Consider the following 23,086-nt stretch of genomic DNA (forward strand, 5'->3'; position numbering starts at 1 on the left):
AGTGCCCTGCATAAAAAGCACCAGGCAGGCTTTCAAATAACCCTGTGCTTCCGACCTCAAAGGTAAGACACGGAGAGCCGCTGGATCCTCTCACTCGCTTGGATTTTTCTGTTCTCTCCCAATTTTGGTTCTTCTAGAACTCTTTGGTCTGAGGGGTGGGGGGAGGTGAGGAGTACCACGGGGTGGGTTTGGTTTTGAGCTGGACCTTAGCTCCCCAAGAAGTCATGGCCACGTTTGTAGGGCCATGTGGGCAGGGGTCACCGTAGCTGTACATTCCTGAGCCCACCTGCTGCTGCACCCCTCGATCACCAAGGCTGAGGGACCTCTTTGGGAGAAGGGTATGTTTTGTAGTCCTCAAAGGTGACAAGCACACATCCTGGCTCTTGTTGTGCTCGGCGGTGCTTTGTGGCCCACAGCTGCTGTGTAGCGTTTTGCAGCTAGGGATGCAGAGGCCAGGGGCCTCCCCTGCCGGGGCTTGGCCGTTGTTCTCATGGCCCCTGGTAGGACGAGACACACTGCCCCAATAAACCACCGCAGACAGATGGCTTCCAGGCCACATTCAGCTGAACGCCTTTGTCCAGGGCTCAGACGGTGTTTTTGTTTCCTGTGCTACCTGGCAGGAATTCGTCTTGTCTCCTGCTCGTATCACGTACTTGAAAGACTGGCATCACATATCAGACTGAGCCCCTGTTGTCAGATAAGCTTGTGGGGGACAAAAGGGAAGAGACAGGTGGGCAGCAGTGGCTCTGGAGACAGAGCCTTGCTTGATTACAGAGTAAGCTCCCCGACCTGTGGCCTACCCAGCTGGAGGGCATTCGAGGCTCACCTAGCCTGGCCCCATCCTTTTCCGCTGAGGGTGTGTAGACACAGAGAGACCTTCCGAGGGAGCCATCTCAAGCTGGGCTGCTCCTATCCCATGCAGCACCAGGGCCTCGGGCAAGCCATGGGAAGGCTGGGTTTGCTAAGTGGGGGCAGCGAGAAGAGGGGGGACCCACCAGGGAGGCAAAGACCTGGCTTTGTCCTATCCCCTTGGTCCAAACAGCCCCCAAGATTCCCTTTGGCCCTAGAGTCCTGTGTGAATAAGAAAAGAAACCACATTCCTCAGTGTCCCTGGCCTTATTGGTCAACCATCTGAAAAAGAGTGGGGTGCCTCAGACCCAGGACTTCTAGCCAGTCCTGGACTTGGATCTTGCCCCCCCCCCCCCCCCCCCCCGCCAGTAAACTGAAACTTATTAAACCTACTGCCTTCCTCTGTTTGGTAGGCTCAAACAAAATACAGACTGGGTGGCTTATAAACAGCAGACACTTCTTTCTCACCGGTCTGGAGGCTGGAAGTCTGAGGTGAGGGTGCCAGCACGGTCAGGTGAGGGCCCTCTTCCACGCACAGACGACTTGTGTCCTGGCGGGGGGAGAGGCCAGGGAGCGCTGTGGGGTCCCTTATAAGGCCCCAGCCTATCCATCACCTCACGACCTAAGCAAAGGCCCCTGCCTGTAGCACCTTACGTTGGTGGGAGGGCAGTAGAGCGTTAGGACTCCAGCATGTGAATTTGGGGGGCACACGTTCAGACCAGGGCACCTGTTATAACAATTGTGTAGAAAAGGGGACAAACCATAAGTGGTCAGCTCCGTGAATTTTCACAAGGTGCACACCTCAGCACCTCCAGTGACCCCTTCCAGCCTGGATCTAGTTTACTCTGCTTCCTTGTTACAGCCCAGAGGATTCGTCCCCTTCAGTGTGCATTTCTAGAGGTTTAAGTGGAACCCCTGAGTGCCTGTGGCTAAGGGTTCACCAGCCAGAAGCCTGGCAGTGGCGTCTTTGACCCGCTCGCTCTCCCGTTCTCTTGTCTCTTCTCCTGGAGAATTTTCTTACTCTTTCCCTTCCCTCCCACAACCCTCTGATCCAGACCCCACCCCATGTTTTTACTTCTTCACACTCCCGTCTTTCCCGATCCAGTCTTCTATCTAGCTTGGATAATTGTTTTCTTATTCTTACTGAAATAATTTTCATTCCTAATTTAACAATGGACTTGTTGACATTGTTTTTATCCAAGGAGAGGGAAAAAAAGTTGTGATTCTAGATTTTTCTCATTTTGTATGTGATCCTGGAGGAGTTATTTTTCCTTTATGGCTCTCAATGAATTTTACTTACGTATTTATTTATTTATTCACTTACTAGTTTAAAGCGCCTGCTTCCCCCCCGTTCTCCGAATGCCGTCTCCCCATGTGGGTTGTCTATTGGAGCCTCACGTTTGCAGACAGCAGTGGGGGCTGAGTGTGTGCTTGGCACCCAGGTGTTGTTGCTGTATTGCTTCCCTGAAGGCCCTGGGGCGGGGGGTTTGCAGCCTTGTAAAAAGGAATGGTGCCTCAAGAAAACCATTCCAAAGTGAGGCCCTTTGGTTCCAGATTCTCCTTACTGCTTTTCTCACTTTTGCTACATCTTTTGGCATCATGCAAGTATCCTTTTCTTGTTTGTTTTACTAGAAAGTTGGCGAAAATCTATCCCAAGTCGTGTAAAATGGGGTTAAAATGGTCACCTTGACGATCCCTTAGCTAGATCTTTAATTAACTGCAGGGAGGGAGGGTGGTTGGTGTGTGTGACGAAGGATTAGATAAGAGCACGTAGTTTTGCTGGGCCTGCCGTGACAAAGTACCACAGACCAAGTGGCATAAATCACAGAAATTTACTGTCTCTCAGTTTTGGAGCCTAGACATTCCAAAATCAGGGTGTTGGCAGGTTGGTTCGTTTGAAGGCTGTGTGCCAGTCCTGTCTCCTTGGTGTACAGATGGCCATCTCGCGTGCTTGCACGTGTGTGGTTTCCACTTTTTGTAAGGACACCAGTCAAATTGGATTAGGGCCCATACTAATAATCTCGTTGTTACTTGACCTCTGTAAAGACCCTGTGTCCCAGTGAGGTCCAGTTCTGAGGTGGTAGAGGTTAGGACTTCAACTTCATCATTTCTGGGGGGGGGGGGTTGGGGGACCACAGTCCACTCGCTGACAGCGGAGTGCGTGTGAGAACCTCGGTGGTGCTTGTAGGTCAGACCCTGCTGGCCGCGTCTTCCGGGTCGGGAGGCCAGCGAGGGCGTGGCTGGGCAGCCTGGCCAGATAGAGCAGGAGTGGAGGTCCGAATGCTGCCCTTCGAGGCTCTGTGCCCCACACCAGTCCTCTCCTAGCACCTTGGAGAGAAGGCGGGCCTTCTGGGTTTAACAGATGCATCGTCTGTGCCCTTTGAAGGGGAGTCAGAAAGCCAGGAGGCCTTGGCCCCTGTCACTGGCAGCACGGTGGGGGGCTTGGCCCACCCCTAACTAGCTGCTGGCCTCGAACCTCAGCTGCCGGGTCTGTAGAATGGGAATAATACTCAGAATTCCTGTGAGAGGTGAACGATGCCACTTACAAGCTGTGTTTACTCCAGTGCCTGGCACAGAGCATGTGCTCAGTGGCTTATGGTTGTTGCTCGTAATCTTTATCCTAAATAAGCACTGTCATGGGAGTGCCTTTGTGTCTGGTGCATGGTGACAGTATGTTCTTTTACCTTCTGATTCTGGTGGAAGCAGTCATAGTGATCCCATCTGTTCGTCTAGCACTTTATAGTTTATAAGTTCGTTACCTATTTCATCCTTACACCTTTGATGGTATCGGGTAGATGGTGTAACCCTCCTTGTCCACATGACGGGCGAGTGGCCACTCCAGAAATGAGCTTGAGGTCTCTGTGTCTGGTCTGGGTCCCTGGGGTTAAATAAATAAATAAAGCAATGAGGTGGGGAACACACCACTCCTTCATCTAAAATGTACAAAGTGGAAGAATTTGAGCATTTATTTACTTAAAGCTTATTTTTTGAATAGAAACTATACTCACCTGTCCAAAAAGTCAGAGTGAAAGTGTTGCCCCCCGCACCTGGAACTTTTCCTTGGACACCCCCATCCCCTGTGGATAATCCCTGCTGTTCCCTGTGTTTCCTGGATTTCTCCTCTCACCTTCCAGTATTTCTTTACGCACACACAAATCCACATGTTTCTTTTCTCCTTTCTCCTGTAACTGGTAGAATCCTGTGTGTTCTGTACCTGGCTTTTCCCCCCCACTAAGCAATCTACCCTGGATCTCTTTCCCTGGCGACACGGAGAGAGCTTTGTTGTCGTCTTCACAAACCGTACTGGGGTGTAGCACGTGCCGTGAAGCACACACGTTCTGGAAGGGTCCAGCATGGTGACCTTGTGCACAGGTGCACACCCATGCCGCCATCCCCTAGTCAGGATACAGCGCTCCCAGCTTCCCCCTAGCCAGTAACCCCTCCCAAAGTGACCATTATTCCGCTTTCTGAATCTCCTGATGAGTTTCCCCTGTTCTTGATCTCTCATTTTTAAGAACAGCTCCACTGTTTATGTGGGCGCTTCTTAAATTCAGTGCGCATCCGAATCACCTGGAGAAGTCACTAAGGGCCAAGTCCGGGGCCATCTGGGAGTTTCTGGCCCGACAGGCCCGGGGAGATCTGTACCGGCATTCCTTTCCCAGCTCACGGCTGATGCTGGCGCTGCTGGTCCTCAGCCGCACCTCGAGTAGCCCCAGGGCACTGGAACGGTGATCTACGGAACCAGGCCCCAGGACCTGAAAACCACCTGGATCGCTGCCACCAGTTTATTGTTAAACACAGCGCTGGGGCGCATACCCTTGTACACGTGTCATTCTGAACATGGCAGGTATTACTCTAAGATAAATTCCCAGAAGTGGAGTTGCCACATCAAAGGGTTGATGCACTTGTAATCTCAGTAGAAATTACCGAATTGCCCTTCCAGAGAGGGGGTCCATTTGCGTTCCCCTCAGCGGAGTGTGGAAGAGCCCGAGTCGATTGTCAGACGTTGGATTTTTGCCAGTTTGATAGGTATGAAACGGGAGCTCGCTGTAGTTTTAATTTGCATTTCTCTTCTGGGTAGGGTTGAGCTTCTTTTTAAGTGCATAAGGGCCATCTCTCTCTGTGAGTCGTTCACAGCCTTTGCCCGTTTTTCTGTTGCAGTTTTGATCCTTTCATCCTCAGGTGCTGGGAGCTCTTTACATATTAACAAGGTTAGACCTTCATTGATGATCTGAATTATGAATATCTTCCCCCAGGTGCTGATTTGCCTCTTGATTTTGATTGTGGTGGTTTTTTTCCCCCCTCATATCTAAGTTCCTTTTTTTTTTTTTTTTAAAGCTTTATTTTTTTAAAAGCTTTTATTTGAGGGAGAGTGCACCGGAGAGAGTGAGCACGAGTGGGGCGAGGGGCAGAGGGAGACAGAGAAGCAGATTCCCTGCTGAGCAGGGAGCCTGATGCGGGACTCCATCCCAGACCCCTGGGATCATGACCTGAATGGAAGGTAGACGCTTAACCGACTGAGCCACCCAGGTGCCCCTAAGCTTTTCTTTTAGAACTCAAAATAACGTGGAAACGGAGTTGGTCATAAGCATAGAAACCCCCAGAAAGTGAATTTTGTCAGTCTGGATATGCAGGCATTGGGAAAGGCACTGGGAACTCAGAGACAGCCAGATTGTGCAGCAAAGCTCTCTGAACAGCCAGCTTTTCGCACAAAGGCACAAGTCTGGTTGGCAGATGCCCAGAGAAAGGTGGATGGGATGGTTACAGATGGCCACCAAGCAGCTCAGGTCACAGGAGGACGTGCGAGACCGCACGGGAGTACCCGGACGAGATGGGAACACGTTAAGGCAGACAGGAGAAGCCGCTTACGGGTGACACCAAAGGAAACAGGAGTGTATCTCTTAGTCATAGGAAGCAAAACAGGATGTCCCTAAAAACCTTACTCCCGTCCAGGGACAGCTGCTGACAGAGGTGGTCAAAACAGCCAAGGCGCGTATTGATGATTCTAGCTCTTTTTAAACCGCGATCGGAGATTAGCCGAGCAAATGCCGCGTCTGATGGGAGATGAATGATGCGTCTGCAGTTGAAGATCGGGGGTGCTTTCTTCCGAAGCTAGACTGATTCCCACAGAAGGGCGTATGGACATACTCCGTGGGGGTGCACAGGAGGAAGGGTGTCAGGGGTCATGTAGTTGGAGGCTATTGGTGGCCCGTGGTCAGAGTTGGCCTGCAGATCTGTTTTCTTTGGCCAGTCTGGTGTTGGCCCATAAAGTGTTTTTTTTTTAATTTTGAATTAGTCCCCAATATTTTTAAATCTGATGATTTCATGTAAAAATTTTTCTCTTCGCTTCTGAAATACTAGGAATCTGGCCATACCGGGCTGCACCCCTCCCATGGCCACAGTCTCTGAGGAGCACCTTCCCCACTCCTTCATCACCCCCGGGGGCACATACGCTGTGCCGCTTCCCACAGCCACACTCCCCTCCAGGGTCCCTGACATCGAGACTACGTGTCAGTTACTGTGTATTCCAGTTTTAACTGTCTCTTAGTAAAGCGGAAAGGAAAGTGGATATATATATTTTTTTTCCTTGTACGGAGAACTTTTTTTTTTAATTTTAAAATTTAGTGAACATACAGTGCAATAATGGTTTCTGGAGTAAAAATCAGTGATTCAGCACTTACGTACAACACCCACTGCTTGTCACAAGTGCCCTCCCGAATGCCCATCCCCCCACGCACCTCCCTCCATTAGCCCTCAGTTTGTTCTCATTAACTCTCTTATGGCTTGTTTTCCTCTCTCCTCCCCCCGCCATGTGTTCATCTGTTTTCTTTCTTAAACTCCACAAAGGAGTGAAATCATCTGATTTGTCTTTCTCTGACTTATTTCATTTAGCTTAATACCCTCTAGCTCCATCCATGTCATTGCAAATGGCAAGATTTCCTTCTTTTTGATGGCTGAGGAATATTCCGTTGTGTGTATATACCATGTTGTCTTTATAGGAAAGTGGCTATTTCTTAAACTTGTCCCTCCCCAAGTAGGAAGGTGAACGATAGACTAAGAGGGCGCTTGTTTAAAGAAAATCAGCGGGAGGCGTCCTGAGGAGGTGGAGACATTCCCTGTGTGAGGCAGCAGACCTCTGTGCTGGCAGATGTGATTTTTTGCAAGACCTCGACTGCTCTCCTCGTTTGGGTTACCACTGGTACCTGTCGGCATTTTGCTGTGACTCATGACTGGGGGGCCTCTCTGGTTTAATAGCTCAGAGACGTGCTGCAAGGGACTCTTCTGCAAAACTAAAGTAAGCTACTGCAAACCCTTGCCAGCCTCTTTGAGAGCCCGTGCAGGACAGGGGCAGTCCTCCAGGAGCAGGAGCTCCAACGTGGGGAGTGAGAGGATTTTTATAAGAATTAGTGAACAACCAAAAATCTTAAAAAAAAAAAAAAAAAAAAAAGTACCAAAAACATCGGTTGGTTTAGAGCCTCCTGGAAGATCACAAAGTTCCAGCCACCGTGGCTCTGTGGAGAGCGGAAGGAGCCAAACTGGTTTCCTTTTCTGCTTTGATCAAAAGTGGGGAGATAGCGGATAAGGGGAGGGCACCAGAGATCATGGGTATGAATCAGGGCACAGCTTGTGAGTATCTGTGGGTGCTGCTGCTTGTTACCAGAGTCGGAGAAGGACCTCGGGTGTGGGTTATCACCAGTAAGGATGCGGGATGAGGGGTGGGGGTGAGTGGGTCGTCTTGGCCCTGAGGTGGCGTTTGGTGGCCCTGCTGGGGTGCTGAAGCCCCTGGGAGCCCTGAGAAGGGCCCCTGTCCCTTACCTCTCTGAACCCCGTGTCCTCAGCTGCTCTCCCCACCTCTCAGGTGGTTATGAGGATCGAACAGAATAACACATGTTGCAGAATTCTGAAACCATGAAGGAAGGCTCCAGAGTACAGACAAGGTTCCAGAAGGAACTTGAGAACCATTCCCCAGGGCCGCTCCATCACCCACATCTATTGGGATGTGCCTTCTCACCATGGCTCTACCACCATGACCTCCGGCCTTCCGTGCTCACGTCTCTAACTCTTCTCCATGTGGCAGGAAGAGTGAGCTTTATAAATATAGGACTGAAAGCCTCCGCAGCCTTCCAGACCTTTCTCTGACCTGTAAGGGGACACGAAGGTCATGATCTGGCCCCCCCACCCTGCAGCCTCCCAGACTCCTCCGACCTCATCCCCCCCCCCATCTACCTGGGGCTTCCACCCTCACCAGCTCTCTCCCCCTGCACAGCTCAGCTGTGTCCCCTCCTTGAGCGAGCAACACTTCTGTTCCCTGTTACCTTCCCTTCAGCCTTCAGTCCACTTCAGAGCACTTATCTAACCCCTGGCCAGTGGTGGTGGGTTTTTGTTTTTTTAAGATTTTTATTTATTTATTTGACAGAGAGAGCACAAGCAGGGGAGCAGCAGGCAGAGGGAGAAGCGGGCTCCCTTGCTGAACAGGGAGCCCCATACGGGGCTCGATCCGAGGACCCTGGGATCACGACCTGAGCCGAAGGCAGACGCTTAACTGACTGAGCCACCCAGGCGCCCCACTGGTGGTGGGTTAATTTAAATATGCATATGATAAAATTTGCCATCATCACCAGCTCTGAGTGTACAGTTCAGTAGTGTTGAATGTGTTCACGTCGTTGGGCACCCACCTCCAGAACCCTGTTCTTGCAAAACCACAACTGTAGCTATTAACCAGCGACTCCCCGTTCCCCTCCCGCTCTGACCCCTGCTCCCGGCGTTCTGGTTTGTGTCTGGGACTCTGCTCCACACACCTGCAGGCTCATCTGTGCTGAGGCCTGTGACGGGGTTTCCTTCCTTGTTAAGGCTGAATAATCTGTGTGTGTGTGTGTGTGTGTGTGTGTGCGCGTGCGTGCCGCGTCGTTTGTCCATCCGTCTGTCAGTGGACACCTGGGTCACCTCCACCTCTGGCTACTCTGAAAAGTGCTGCTGCGAATGTGGTGTGCAGATACCTCTTTGAGGTCCGGCTTTCTGTTGTTTGGAGCACGTACCCTGACGTGGAATTGCAGGAGCCTGTGGTCACTCTTCTTAAATTTTTAACGGAAATATAGTTGACCTACTATGTTATTAGTTTCAGGTGTACAGCATAGTGATTTGACAGTTCTATACATGACGCTGTACTCACAAGTGTCGTCTCCACCTGTGACCATACGACATTATCACAAGATTGACCCTTCCCTGTGCTGTACTTTTCATCCCCGTGCCGTGGTTTATAACTGGTAGTGTGTGCCTCTTAATCCCCCACTTACTTCACCCACTCGCCACCCCCACCGTCGAGCACACACCAGTTTGTTCTCTGTGTATAGGAGTCTGGTTCTGGTTTTTGGTTTTTTTACATGCCACATATAAGTGAAATCATAAGGTATTTTTATTTCTCTGACTTAGCATAATACCCTGTAGGTCCATCCATGTTGTCGCGAATGGCAAGATCTTTTTTTTTTTTTTTTAAGATTTTATTTATTAGAGTGAGAGTGCACAAGCAGGGGAGCAGCAGAGGGAGAGGGAGAGGCAGGATCCCTGCTAAGCAGGGAGCCTGATGCGGGGCTCGATCCCAGGACCCTGGGATCATGACCTGAGTCAAAGGCAGACACTTAACCGACTGGACCACCCAGGTGCCCCAAGAACTCCTTTTATATGGCTCAGTAGTATCCCATTATATGTGTACCACATCTTCTTTAGTCATCTTATCAGTAGACACTTGGGTTGCTCCCATAACGTGGCTGTTGTAAATAATGCTGCAGATAGCTTTTTCAAATGAGTGTTTTCATTTTCTTTGGGTAAATACCCATAGTAGAATTGCTGGATTGTATGGTATTTCTCTTTTTAATTTCGGGGGGACCCTCCGTACTGTTTTCCACAGTGTTTGGACCAATTTACATTCCCACTAACAGTGCACGAGGGTACCTGTTCTCCACGTCATCACCAGCACTTACTTCTTGTCTGATTCTAGCCATTCTGGCAGATGTGAGGTTTTCTCTCATTGTGGTTTTGATTTGCGTTTCCCTGATGATGGGTGATGTTGAGCATCTTTTCATGTGTCTGTTGGCCACCTGGATGTCTTCTTTGGAAACGTGTCTATTCAGGTCTAATGCCCATTTTTAATCAGATTATTATTGTGTGTATGTTGACTTCTATAAATTCTTTATATATTTTGCTTGTTAACCCCTTATTGGGTATGTCATTTGCAAATACCCTCTTCCGTTCTGTAGGTCGCCTTTTTGTTTTGTTAATGGTTTCCTTTGCTGTGCAGAAGCTTTTTATTTTGGAGTGGGCCCAATAGTTTATTTTTGCTTTTGTTTCCCTTACCTCCGGGGGGGACAGATCCAAAAAAAAAAAGTTGCTAAGGCTGATGTCCAAGAGATTACTGCCTATGCGTTTGTTTGTTTAGGAATTTTTATGGCTTCAGATCTTACGTTTAGGTCTTTCATCCATTTTGAGTTTACTATTTTTTAATATTTTAGGAACTACCATACTGTTTTCCGTAGTGACTGTCCCATTTTACATTCCCACAATCCATGCACAGAAGCTCCAATTTGTCTACATCCTCACCAACACTTATTTCCTGTTTTTTGGTGTGTTTTTTTTTTTTTTAAATGATAGCCATTCTAACTGATGGGATGTGGTGTCATGGTTTTGATTTGCATTTCCCTAATGACCATGATGGTGGGTACTTTGTCATAACCTGTTGACCATTTTTATGTCTTTTTTAGATAAATGGCTAACCAAATCCTTTGCCCATTTTTTAATCTGGTGGTTTGGATTTTGTTGTTGCTGCTGCTGCTGTGTTGTAGTTTTAGCCTCTCGTTTTTTCGTATGAGGATTTGGTGTGCACCCACTAAACTCCAGGAGGGCAGGGCCAGGCCCACCTTGTTCATGGTCTTCTGGCCCCCAGAACGGAGCCATGCATGTGGGTTATTTGTTGATGGAAAAACACGCATGTCGCTCTCAACAGCGAAGGGACGGAAGAATGTATTAATTCACGTGCTCATTCTTCTTTCAAGAGGGATCGAAGGCTATGGTCATATCTCTTTCGAACCGCAGTATTTGGGATGAAGAGTGGCAGGCAGCCCTGAAGAGGCTTTAAAGAGGATAATCCAAAGTCTTGGCAGGTGTTATCTCACTACTCTGGGACTGTGCTTGTTTGGCTGAGTATAAATCCCATTTTGCCTGGTAATGCTGGTCTCGATGAAACTTTGCGTGTTTATTTTATGGTTTAAAATATGCTACCATCCAGTTTGTGTCTTTTGGTCCTCCCTTCTGAAGGAGGCAGGGCAAGTGTCCTCCCAGCTGTCCTCATCCCATCTCCAGTGCCTTCTCCTCCGGCCCCTGTGCCTGACCCCTACCCCCCCGCCCCCCGCAGCCCTCAGCCCCTGCGTGGGCCCATCACTGCGTGCTGCCCCTTCTCTCCCTGATGGCCGTCCTCCCCGCTGTCCCTGCTCTCCTGCTTTAATCAAGGCCTCTCTGGTTCCTGTTATGGATCATGGTGGCAACTCCCTGACCAGTGTCTTCACCTCCAGGCATGACACTGTTGGCCGCTGCCAGAGTCGACTTCCCCAAACCCATATTTCATCATTTGCCTGTTGAATCTGAATTCTTCGAGGTGTCTCTGTTGCCTTCAGGATCAAGTCCCCTGCCCCCCTTCACAGGGCACCCAGGTGTTCACCGTGGCCTCCCCCGCCCCCCTGGCACCCTAGCCTCATCCCCGGCAGCTTCTGTAGATGCCGCCTCCTCAGCCTCGATGCTCCTCCCCCACTTGACTACCCGAGCTTATCCCCAGGTTCCGACGTCCTCCTGCTCCCCCTGACCTGCCCCCTGCCACCCCCAGCCCAGCCGGTGTCGGGCCCTGGCCCGCTGTGGCTCACCGGGGCGCTTTGTCACCTCTCGGCCCCGCGTGCCTGACTGTAGGGTAACCGTACGTTTACTCGTCCGTCTCCTCGCCGGTCTGTGTGCCCCGAAGCTGGGCCAGTGTCCCTTATCTCCGCACTTCGGCAGTTAGCCCGGTGCCCCTCACACAGCAGGTCCTTGTGGAAAGGAGGTGGGAGAGGAAAAAGGCAAGTCTGTCTGACTTCGGGGTCCCCGGGCTCGCTGTCCCCCCCCCCCTCGGCATCATGGACCACCCATTCTCCCAAGTCCAGGCTGGCAGAGGGCGTGGCGTGACTCCCAGAGTGACCCAGTCAGCTCTGCTCCGTTCTCTGGCCACCTGGCCCTCCCCGACCCTAGTCTACCTTCTGGTAAACGCATCCCGGCGGAGAGCGATGACTCACGGGTGCGTGACTCGGCGTGAGTGCGGCACAGCTGGAAGGGCAGCCAGTGTGTCTGCTTGGCCGAGTCGGGGCGGTTTACAGAGCAGCGGAGATCCGGGCCTGGGTTCACGAGCCCTTGCAGCCCGAGCCTGCTAACTGGACATCCTCGGCTGTCCGTGGAGAACGAGGCTGCCACCACAGAGCTTGACAAGGCTTAGAAGTCTGGGATTCTGATTTATTGCTAGTAAATGATACTTCAGTCAGCTACCATTTATTGCATGCTTGCCATGGGTGTAGGCACTGTGATCAGCATCTCACATACGAATTATTTCACTTCATGCTCACACTAGCCCAGCAACAAAAATAGTAACAAATACTTCTGTGGCACTTACTATGCGCTAGATAAAGTTCTGAGCTCTTTGCATGGAAGTCCTCTGATTCTCAGGGAAACTACGGTACGGGAAGTACTGTTACCCTCGTTTTACAGATGAGGAAACTGAGGCACAGAAAGGTCATCTAGAGGGGCGTCCCACTGTCACAGAGGAAATGACAGAGCTGTGATATAAACTCAAGCTTCTGAGTCCACACCCCTGACCCCCACTCCATGCTTCCCTGACGAAGGCTGCAGTCCCATCTGACAGGGAAGAATTGAAATTGCAGCTCAGAGAGGTTGGTCACTTCTGCATAGTCACACAGCCATGGTGTGATCGAGATTGCTTGTCTCCTAACCGCCATGCTGTCCTGCCCGGAGGCAGGGGAGGTAGTCGTCCTGGTTCTCTTTAACCCACCCCATCAGCACTTCCCAAGGGCCACGTCCAGAGCCTGGGTAGGATTCTAGGGAAGAAACTTTCTTCTGCGTCTAAGGGTACAGCCCGGCACATTCTGCTTCGGAGGTCTCTTCAGCCTGGGGTCCCACGGCACTTCCTCAGCCCCAGGGATGCTGACGTGGCTCTTCTTACCCACAGACAGTGAGACCGTGCACTACCACTACGGGCCCAAGGACCTGGTCACCATCTTGTTCTACGTCTTCATCACTGTCATCCTGCACGCTGTGGTTCAGGAGTACATCTTAGACGTGAGTGATGCGTGTGGGTCCCGACGTCAGAAACTGGGGAGATGCCGCGGGTGGCGGGGCCTTACCGCAGAGGAGACCGCAGCTCTGGACCCCTTTGCCTCCTGATTGGCATGCCCTGATCGGTCCTGTTGCCTGGACATCCCTCGCCACACACCGTGGTTCCTGTCCCCGCTCACAGCCTTCTTGGTGCGTGGGACGGCAGCACTTATGATGGGAGGGCAGAGCTGCCTGAAATGGCAGGACGGCGCCCTTATGGGTCTGTCCTGTAGCCTGCAGGGGATGTTTTCTTCACATCTAGGCTGAAGACCTCCATCCTGCCACTTTCTCAAAACGCTGGCCTTGAACTGAGCGCTCTGTGCACCCAGCAGGTGTACGCGCACTAGCTCGGGTCACGGCCAGCTTCCGACGGCTGCCCTCTCGTGGGTACGAAGTGGGCATTCAGAGCCTGCCCGTGACCCACCAGCCTGCATGTATTAACACCCAGGATTCTCGTTATTCCCTAGAAAATCAGCAAACGGCTTCACCTCTCCAAGGTCAAACACAGCAAGTTCAACGAATCTGGGCAGCTGGTCATCTTTCATCTCAGCTCGGTGGTCTGGTGCTTCTACGTGGTGGTGACGGTGAGTGGCCCTGGGGACCGGGGCCTGGGCTGCCAGCGTGCGGTCTCTTCTCGAATTGCTAATAAAAGGGGGCAGGGAGGGAAAAGAGGCAGGAGCAATTTGTAAAAACTTGGAGCGGTTTCTTGGAACTGAAGCTATTTTTGCATCCTCATGGTACGAGAGGGGCCAAGTGGTATAACCGCTCTTTTATAGCTGGAGCGAGCCCTCTTGCCCAAAAATAAGCACGCGTTATCGTTATTATGGGATGGTATGGGAATGATACCATGCACCTCCATAGCACTGCGTCATTTGACTGGGCCCTCCTACCAGTGCTCTCTACTGAGAGGAGTACGTTTATTCTGGTTCCTGTGTTAATGGATTGGAGACCTCCAAGATCGAATTTGGCCATGTCCCCATGGTCACGTGGTTCAGAAGCGGCAAGGGCCAGACGTGGACTTAGGAGTCTGGTTCTAGGTCCAGCACACTTAGTTTTCCCACAGTGGCCTCCTGCAAGCAAGGCCAGCGTTCCCCTGCCGCCACCCCGTCTGCACATCAAATTCTGTGTGAGTCCATGTCCCTCCCACAAATGCATGGAGGACCAGACAACTTATCTACCTCTCCTTTCTACACAGTAGGACTCTTTTTTTTTTTTTTTTTTTGCTTGGGGAAGGCACAGTCACCTACTTTATTTAGGTACAATTTACATACAATAAAATGTACACCTTAAAGTATACAGGCTGAGTCTCAGTAAATGTCTACACCTCTGTAACCACCGTCCCAGTGAAGGTGTGGACCATTTCCATCCCTCCATAAAGATCCCTGTGCCCACCCCAGTCCGTCCCCCCACTAATTCTTTTTTTTTTTAATATTTATTTTGTTATATTAGTCACCATACAGTACATCCCCAGTTTTTGATGCAATGTTCCATGATTCTTTACTTGCATATAACACCCAGTGCACCACGCAATATGTGCCCTCCTTAATACCCATCACCAGCCTGTCCCAATCCCCCACCCCCCTCCCCTCTGAAGCCCTCAGTTTGTTTCCCAGAGTCCATAGTCTCTCAGTTCATTCCCCCTTATGTTTACCCCCCCTTCATTCTTCCCTTCCATCTCCTTCCGATCTTCCTGCTATTTCTTATGTTCCATAAATGAGTGAAACCATATGATAATTGTTTTTCTCTGCTTGACTTATTTCACTTAGCATAATCTCCTCCAGTAGGACTCTTCTTTCAAGCAGGCTTTGATATGGCAGGATTCCTTCCTAGCAAGGAGTGTGGACAGCCCTTCGGGGTTCACCGTAACAAGACCTGGCCCATGGTACATGACCGGGGTTAATGAGCAGCCCCCTGTCCCCCCTTGGAGCACCTCCTATCTGGAACTTGGTCTCTTTCCCAAGATCCAGAATTGTCCTGTGAGAAATGCAGGCCTGGGACTTGGAAAATTCAGCCAGCCTGTCATCTTTTAGAAGCTCCCTTCCCTGTCTTCCACTGACCTCTCCCCCGCTTCCTCTTCCTTCATGACCGCGGTGAGCTTTCACAGCCCGAGGAGCTCCACGTCCAGAGCCGGACGCTGAATTCCTATCTGAAGGCGGGAGTCAGCATGTCCTTTCGTATCTTGCTTGTGTTTCTCTTATCATCTAATCCTGGAACAGTCTTCCTAGCCAGAACATTAGGGGTTCTACATGCTAGGACTGCAGGCTTCTGTCCCCTCAAGAGGGACTGCCCCGGTGCACTGTCCTGGGGGGAAGACCTACAGTGCGGCCTCTGAGGAGTGCCCCCTGCCATTGTGCGGTGCAGGTCCTGGCCCCCTTGGGTCTGGGTAATGCTGGATGCCAGACCTCTTCCGCCAGCCTCTCAGTGTTTGGTTCCTGCAGCCCGCGGAGTTCCCTTGGCTGCTTTGAGGCAGAATGGCCTCTGGGTCTTTCAGAAGAAGCCCTGCCTCATCTCTGGGTCACTTGTACCCCAGTAAAGTGCTACCTAACCCCCAGACGTTCCACCCGAGCCGTGACACATTTAGGCCAGATTCTGGAGGCCAAAAGCCACGTTACTTAACACCCCTTCCAGAATGTTAAATGCTCAACTGCTCTGTCTTTGCTTCTCTCAGGCCTTCCAAGGCTTGAAAATGATGACGCGCCTTAGTCTGGGAGCGTGTAGCACTTGACGTGGGGAGCTCACGACAGGCTTTTATTAGTGGGACAGCCAGGTCCCCCACTCAACATCTTCCATAGGAAATGGAGACCGAGGGGACCCTGGAAAGTTCCAGTGACCCCGACCCCTAGTAGCACCGTGTAGCCCCTGGCTCTCAGCCACTCCGTTTGCGGCATCCTCTTATATAATATGTGACTGAGGAAGGAGAGAGAGGGTAGTTTTGTAAAAGGCGCGAAAAATAGCTAGTGTTTTTTAAATGCTATTTTTCTGTGAGGATGAAATTTTCTTTGATCCTTCTTTCTTTCCCTCCCACATTCAGTTCATCATCACCCACCCCCCACCCCCCCGGCAACAGAGCACGTCAAGGTGCTGTCGCTGCTTTCCACCCACACTGCTGCCCCAGCCCGTGGTCCACAGGGCAGATTTGGGCCCCCCGGGACACTGGCAGCGTGTGCTGCTGGCAGCGGGTGGCTGGAGGCCAGGGATGCCGCTGGATGGCCCGCTGTGCGCAGGCCAGCCCCCGAACTAGAACTGTCCAGCCCCCAGTGTCAGGATTGCCAAGGCTGGGAAATCCCGGTCTGCAGTCCACGCCGCCATCCTCTCTCGCCTGGACCACTGGCTGTCCTTCTGGAAGGAGGCTGTTTCTGCTCCAGTAGCCTGCCACTCAAATCCACCCAAATTTCCGCTCGGCCAGACAGGTCTTTTTGGAACATAAATGAAATCCTGCACCCTTGTGTCAAGCTGCCGTCCCACTTGCAGTGAAATCCTTCTCTTCCTCCTGTGATCTGGGCCCCTTTCTTACCTCTAGTTTTCCACCTCTCGCGGCCCTCGGGCTCTGCGTGGGTGGTTTCTCTGTTCCAGTGCTCCATCCCCTGAGTCCCCCTGCCCGGCTCCTTCTTCCCATCTAAGTCTCCACCTCAGAGAACCCCCCCCACCTCCAGAGTGTACTGTGTCCACTCCGCCCAGTGCTGTTGTGTTTTTCTTGTTCACTTGTGTCTGCTCTGCTGTCTGTCTGTCCCGCTAGCCCCCAGGCTGCTTGTCAACAGTCCGTGCCCACCGCAGTGTCCCGAGTGCAGAGCCTGGTAGGTACTGAGCGCTCACGAAGTTGGGCTTGGGAGAATGAGGGCTAAACTGCAGGCCCTCAACAGTTCTTAAAATCACGAGTCACTTGTTTTTATAAACATATAGATAGTCATCTATTAAAAAGTGAGCAATGCACAAAGGTTTTTTTAGAAAAAGTGAAAATTTGCCCCAGATCCCTCCCCCTAGAAATAACTGGGTTTGGGGGGGGGAGTGTTTGATCCAGACATTTCTCTCTGCATTTTATATGCAGAGTGATGAGAGAGCATGGCTGGACCAACCAATAATGTGGGAGAAGGTCAACCTCCTTACTTTTCGTCTACCTTTGAACTACTATTTATTGTTCAGAAGATAAAACAAGACACCCGCACTGTCCTTGGGGAAGCAGGGTGGGTAGGCGTCTGGTCTCCCTGCCCGACTTCCTTGGGAGGTCTCCCTTCATATCTTAAGAGCGCTCCGTGAGAGCCTGGTAGAAGGAAGGCCCTTCACTCGGGGCTGATTTCTATTAACAGACTGGCCACTTAGAGCAGAACTCGAGGACATGATTGTTCTTGAAGGACGAATGATGTTGGTATGTCTGAGTCTAGGTAGCAACCGGCTGTGTTATGACTGGGTTCTGCTGTTTCTGTGGTTCTGTTTGTCCGTTCACCAAAAAGGAAGGCTGCGGGGGCAAAGGGAGAGATTGCTGCAGTTTGCATGGGCCTCCCTGAGCTCCTAGGTTAAGGAGAGAACGAAGGATTTCAGGAGTTCCCCCAGCCCCTCTGCCAGTGCCTGTCGGGGACCGGGATGGGGGCAGGGTTGCCACACTCGGCCCTCTCCTGGCCGGAGCTCAGAGGGTATGCCAGCCCCGGGCCGCCCTCAGGCGGCTGCCTGGCCCGAGGTCTGGAAAAGGCTGTTCTCAGAGCAGTGAGTCATTTTCCTCTGACTCCCCCGCCCTCCTCCCTGTACTCCCTGTGGACTAGACATTCACAAGCAGGCAGCATTTTTCTGGGGAGTTTCTTTGCTTGTTGGCTTCAAACTTCTGACCTCCTTGTCTCCTAAGAAAAGGGGCCAAGCCAAGGAGGGTTCCTGTTAAAATCACAAGGTCGTCTGGGCTTTAGGTTTCTCTCAGTGCTGTTTCTCTTGGCCAGTCTCTTCTCAGGCAGAAATGTCCTTCCCATCTCAGTCCCAGATGGACCATTTTCTTCTTAAGTACATCGCTGCTTCCTCTAAGAAGGGTTGTTCTCACCAGAGACTTCCCTGGAATGAGGTAGAGAGTGGAAGACCATATATACTGCTGGGTACCTGGGTGCTTATGAGCAGCAGGGAGGGCAGGCAGAGCCTGAGAGCAGGAGTGTAGGAAAGGGCTCCTATCACCCTCCAGAGACTCCAGAACCTTCCACATCTGCCTCAGTCTGCGTGTGACCAAGGGAGGAAGGCAGTGGTAAGGAGAAAGGACTGGGAATGAGGCCATGGGAAGTTGGGGTGAGAGTTTTTCCTTCAGATCTGAGTTACCATGACTGCACTGGGCCATGTCCCCGACTGGACTTATCAGTACAGTCATTGTGCTAATGGGGCCCTGGGTTGTGAGATGGGGCTGGGGACCATACCAAGGGCATTCAGTGACTCGAGGGTGGCTGGGTCAGCCCTCTCTTGGAAATCCAGCTGACGAGCCACTAGGCAGGAAGTCGAGTGTTGTTCCTGACCCATGGTGGCTTCCTCCTTCTCCAGAGCACTGCTAACCCCCTGACCTTAGTTCCGGTGTGACATTGAGTCTGTCTCCTCATCAAAGCCACCAGCTCAGTGGAACCTTATTGAGGAACCTGGCTTGAGGTTTTTGTACCTCAGTTGAGGTTGGTGGCCCAGCTCAGATTTCACCTATGCTGCTGAAAAAGCATCTCCTTTCAGGAGCTACTTCCTGTCTTTTCCTTCATTTCCCTGTCCTAACCTTCTCTGAGGGACAAATAAGAGCCTTGTTCTTCCCTCAGAAGAGAAAAATTGCCTGAAGCATTCATCATTGATTCATTCATTCAACCAACAAGTTTCTATTGGATTCTTGTAATGTCAGCTGACTGTTGCTCACAGTGGAGTGTTTCCTCTTAGGTTTTGTAATTTTGGACTACAAACTCATCTTTAGCAAGGTTTTATGCGTGAGGATCCTGGACATCCTTGGATGAGAGTATGCCCTGGTGGTATCAGTGGCCCACTGTATTAATAATACTAATTTCTAAGCTTCATAGTTCTTGGACCATACAAGGGGTATAAGTTTGAACTCCAAACCCATGTGAAAGTGAACCCGAGGTTACAGATTTTCAAGGGGTAATGTATTTTGCTTTTCATCCCAAGCCCAGGATGAGCAGAAAGCTTCTTTATCTCTCTTTATTGGTTGTCAGACTGTGGTCTACCCTTTCTCTAGTCTAACCTAAGCTAGTGCAAACTCTAGTCTAACCATTTTTTGTAGCCCTTCAGGGGTCCTGATTTCATACAGGCGTCTTGGATTCTACCCCTGGAGGCCCATCTTCTGTTCCCACATGGGCACGAACATCCTGGCCCCAAGCCTAGTGCCTTCTGAGCTGCCCCTGCCTCACCTCACTGCTCTGCTTTTAGCCTCCTGTCCCTTTGGGATCCCTTTCTGGGAAAAGCCTTTGCATTTAAGAGAATACTCATTAGATTTCATGCAGCATTTCTAGATGTTTCATGATGGGAGGGTTAGCAGGTTACCTCCCTTGCTCTATAACGGGCCCCGGGTTAGGGGCTGGAGGTATAAAGAAGGGCATGATAAGACCCTAGCGTGAAGGAACTTGTGGAGTAACGGAGACCTCTCACGATAACGACAGTGTGGAAAGTGTCACACTTCTGAGGCCTATGGGGTGAGGCCTCCTAGGGAGGCCTATGTGGGCCCATGTTCTTTTTATTCATAGTGATGTGAAAAGCCAAAGTAGGCTTTTCGTTTTTCCCCGTGGATGGTGATTCTACAGTCCACTTGCTTATTCATTCTACAAGCATTTCCTGAGTGCCTTCATGCCAGGCAAAATGCTAGACACATAAACATAAGCTATCACATTTATTTCTAACAATAACTCTGCAAGGGTATTTTTATCCTCATTTTCAGATGAGCCAACTGACGCGTAGGGAGACTAACTTGCCCAGAGGATACAGCCAGTGAGTGCCAGGCCCACGTCCAGACACAGGTCTTCAGACCCCAGACGAGGGCTCTTCCTACAATATCATGGCTCTTTCACAAGAAAGAAGCCGGCGGAGGGCCGGGTGGCTCCCATGCAGAGAGATCCTTCATTTTCATGTTTCCTGTCCCTCTTTCTGGCAGCTGGGGATCGGGTGTGCCCCTGACCCCGGCCCTGCCCAGGGCCCCAGCGGGTCTCCTTCCCACCTCTCTAAAGGCCGTCTCTGCTTGCCCACTACAGGAAGGATATTTAACAAACCCAAGAAGCCTCTGGGAAGACTACCCACACGTGTACCTCCCGTGAGTATTCTCATGACTGCGTCTCCAGGGAGAAGCAAGCTGGTCCACCGGCTTGCTCATCCGAGCCTGTGGCCAGAAAACTGTGGGCCCGCGGGCATGAGGAGCCGCTCACGTCCGGAGCCTTTTCAGGCACAGTGTCGCAGACAGCGGTCTTGTCTGGGGGCTGCTTCCTCCTAGCGCGCTTGACCGGAGACTCCCAAACTGAACGTCTCCTGCACTAGCCCCTGTCACAGAGGCGACGTCAGCTCCGCCTGCTGTCACAGACTGCCAGAGGCTGGGTGGCTTAGAAATTACACAACAGAAATGTATTGCTCACAGTTCTGGAAGCCTGAAAAGCCCGAGATTTGGTGTCTGCTGAGGGTCTGGTCCTGGGGTCTCTTTAACAAAGGCATGGATCCCATTAATGAGGCCCCCCGCCCTCATGACTAAATCACCTCCCCAAGGCCCCACCTCCTGATACCATCACAGGAGGATTCGGATTTCAACATCCGAATTTTGAGGGACACACACATTGAGTCTGCAGCGGGTACCCACCCCGTCGGAGACCGATAACGGAAGCAGAGCACGTCTGTCAAGGTCTCTGGGCCTGGTACCTCCTTGATGACCTCAGCGCTTTGATAGCGCACCTTCCTCCGGGCCTTGCACAGCCGGCGCCCCTTCAGAGGCAGCCCCCCCTTCCTGTCCTGCTCTGTGCTGCCTCCCGCAGGAGACCCTCTGTGCCTTTCCTGAGACCCTTCCGAGCAACAGCGGAGGGCTTCCTGCTGAGCCGCCGCCTCTGCCTCTTAGCTGTGTTCACGCTTCAGCATATCGGTGCCCCGTCTTCACGGTCCAGGCACAGCCTTCCCTTCTCCAGGCCCAGGAACCCTCTTCTGTTCTCTCCACCAGTTTTGTTTCCCTCCGTGGACTCTGTGTCCCGTGAAGTGCTCTCGTCTATGGAGCAGGGTCCCTGGGCTCAGGGCATCCCTCTGGCTCCTGGACCAGCTCCTACCCCAGTCCTGCCCTCCCTCCCCCACGCCGTGCTTGTCCCTCCCCTGTGACCCGTTCCCTTGTCTCTAGCTTCCAGGTGAAGTTTTTCTACCTGTGTCAGCTGGCCTACTGGCTGCACGCACTTCCTGAACTGTACTTCCAGAAGGTACGGAAGGTGAGTACTCCCCATCTGGGAAGCCCTGTGGCCTGCACTCCCCCTGCTATTCCCAGGGGTAAGCTGCGGTGCCTTCCCCTGGAAGCACAGAGCTGGGTGGGGACGGGGGTGTGTCTGCGGGTTGAGGAAGATGCTGAGCCAGCGAAGTCTTCGCGAAGATGTCCCCGAGGGCAGGCCACCAGCGCGTCTCTGCCTCCCACACTAGACATGTGGCTTTGGGGGAGGTCTACCTCTTGTCTTCGGATAGCAGGTCAGAGGTTTTTGCCTTTCTTGTTTTTTTTTTTTTTTTTTAAACACTCTCTCTCTGAATTATTTCCAAAAGCCCTGTTCCCCAGTCCCTGTCTCTTCTTTCTCAACCCAGTCCCGCCCCGCGGACCAGAAGCTGGTGCCTTGCCCTCCGACTTGCCAGCAGCCTGGTGCTCGGGCCTCTGGCGTGATCTGGGGCCAGCTGGGTCAGAGCAGCCCTGCCGGGCCCACTGTCATCCCTCTGCACCCCCCTCCCCATTCCTGCATCTTGAGCTGGGGAGGGAGCATGTTTACTGTCGGCTTCTCTCTTCGCAGGAGGAAATCCCCCGGCAGCTCCAGTACATCTGTCTGTACCTGGTCCACATAGCTGGAGCTTACCTCTTAAAGTGAGTGAGACCCCGGAGCCGGCCGGACCGCCGTGCCCTTTTGTGTCCATGCAGCTCTCCACACAGGTTTCAACGAGGAGGCATTTATTAGACACCTTCTGTTTGCCAAGCCCCATGCTGGGACCTGGGAACACAGAGGTGGCGGTTGCTTTATTTTGAGGGTTCATGCCTAGCCCAGCCGGAGACCGTTGTAGGCACAGGTCAGGACTGCTCAGTGTGGCCAGTGCGGGGCTACGTGACGTGTCCTCGGCCGTGGGAACCCAGAAGAGTGACAGTCCTCCCAGCACGGAGCCAGGGAGGCTTGGAGGGATGTTGGCACTTGAACCATAGCTTTGAAGTCGGAGGAGCCGCTGTAGTGTTTGGCCTTGAGTGTCTCTTACGAAAAGAATCCTGTTGATTAGTAGGCTCTGTCGTTGCTGATTTGGAATTTTTTGAGCTTTATCTGTGCAGCATAGGAGAACACCCTGTACTTCTCTGGGCCAACATTTTGAGGGATTGCAGTGGGTAACTTTCTGCTAGGCTCCCCGGAGGTTCTGGAGCCCGTTATCTCCCAGGCCCTCACGGCTGGTGTCCTGTGAGGCTGACCGCCCTGGGGGAATGGAGTTAGGGGGAAGGCAGCTCTGGCATCCCAGAGAAGGAGATGGACAGGAGTCTGGCCCTGTTCGGGCAGGGTCCTGTGATTCTTGTTTGGAAATCAGATTAGAACCGGGAGGGCAGGGAGCAGCAGATCCTCGAAAGTGAGGCCCATTCCATTCCCCGGTGATGCTGGTGCAGCCGCCTCTCTGCTCACGTCAGGACCACGACCTACCTTCT

The 23,086-nt window shown here is 51.9% G+C and overlaps 1 protein-coding gene across 2 annotated transcripts in view; it reads left to right on the plus strand.

Annotated features, from left to right (window-relative positions):
• The window catches only part of TRAM2 (translocation associated membrane protein 2), a 76,390-nt gene that overhangs the window by 48,908 nt on the left and 4,396 nt on the right, over positions 1–23,086 (plus strand). For both annotated transcript variants that reach the window (XM_045802328.2, XM_045802318.2), the window contains exons 3-7: positions 13,103–13,212; positions 13,716–13,832; positions 20,442–20,500; positions 21,557–21,641; positions 22,203–22,273. In XM_045802328.2, coding sequence (XP_045658284.1) covers positions 13,103–13,212; positions 13,716–13,832; positions 20,442–20,500; positions 21,557–21,641; positions 22,203–22,273 — 442 coding nt within the window. The remainder of the gene's footprint in view (positions 1–13,102; positions 13,213–13,715; positions 13,833–20,441; positions 20,501–21,556; positions 21,642–22,202; positions 22,274–23,086) is intronic.

Source organism: Ursus americanus, chromosome 29 (assembly GCF_024610735.1).
Source record: "Ursus americanus isolate L20-20 chromosome 29, mUrsAme1.1.p, whole genome shotgun sequence".
Taxonomy (NCBI): domain Eukaryota; kingdom Metazoa; phylum Chordata; class Mammalia; order Carnivora; family Ursidae; genus Ursus; species Ursus americanus.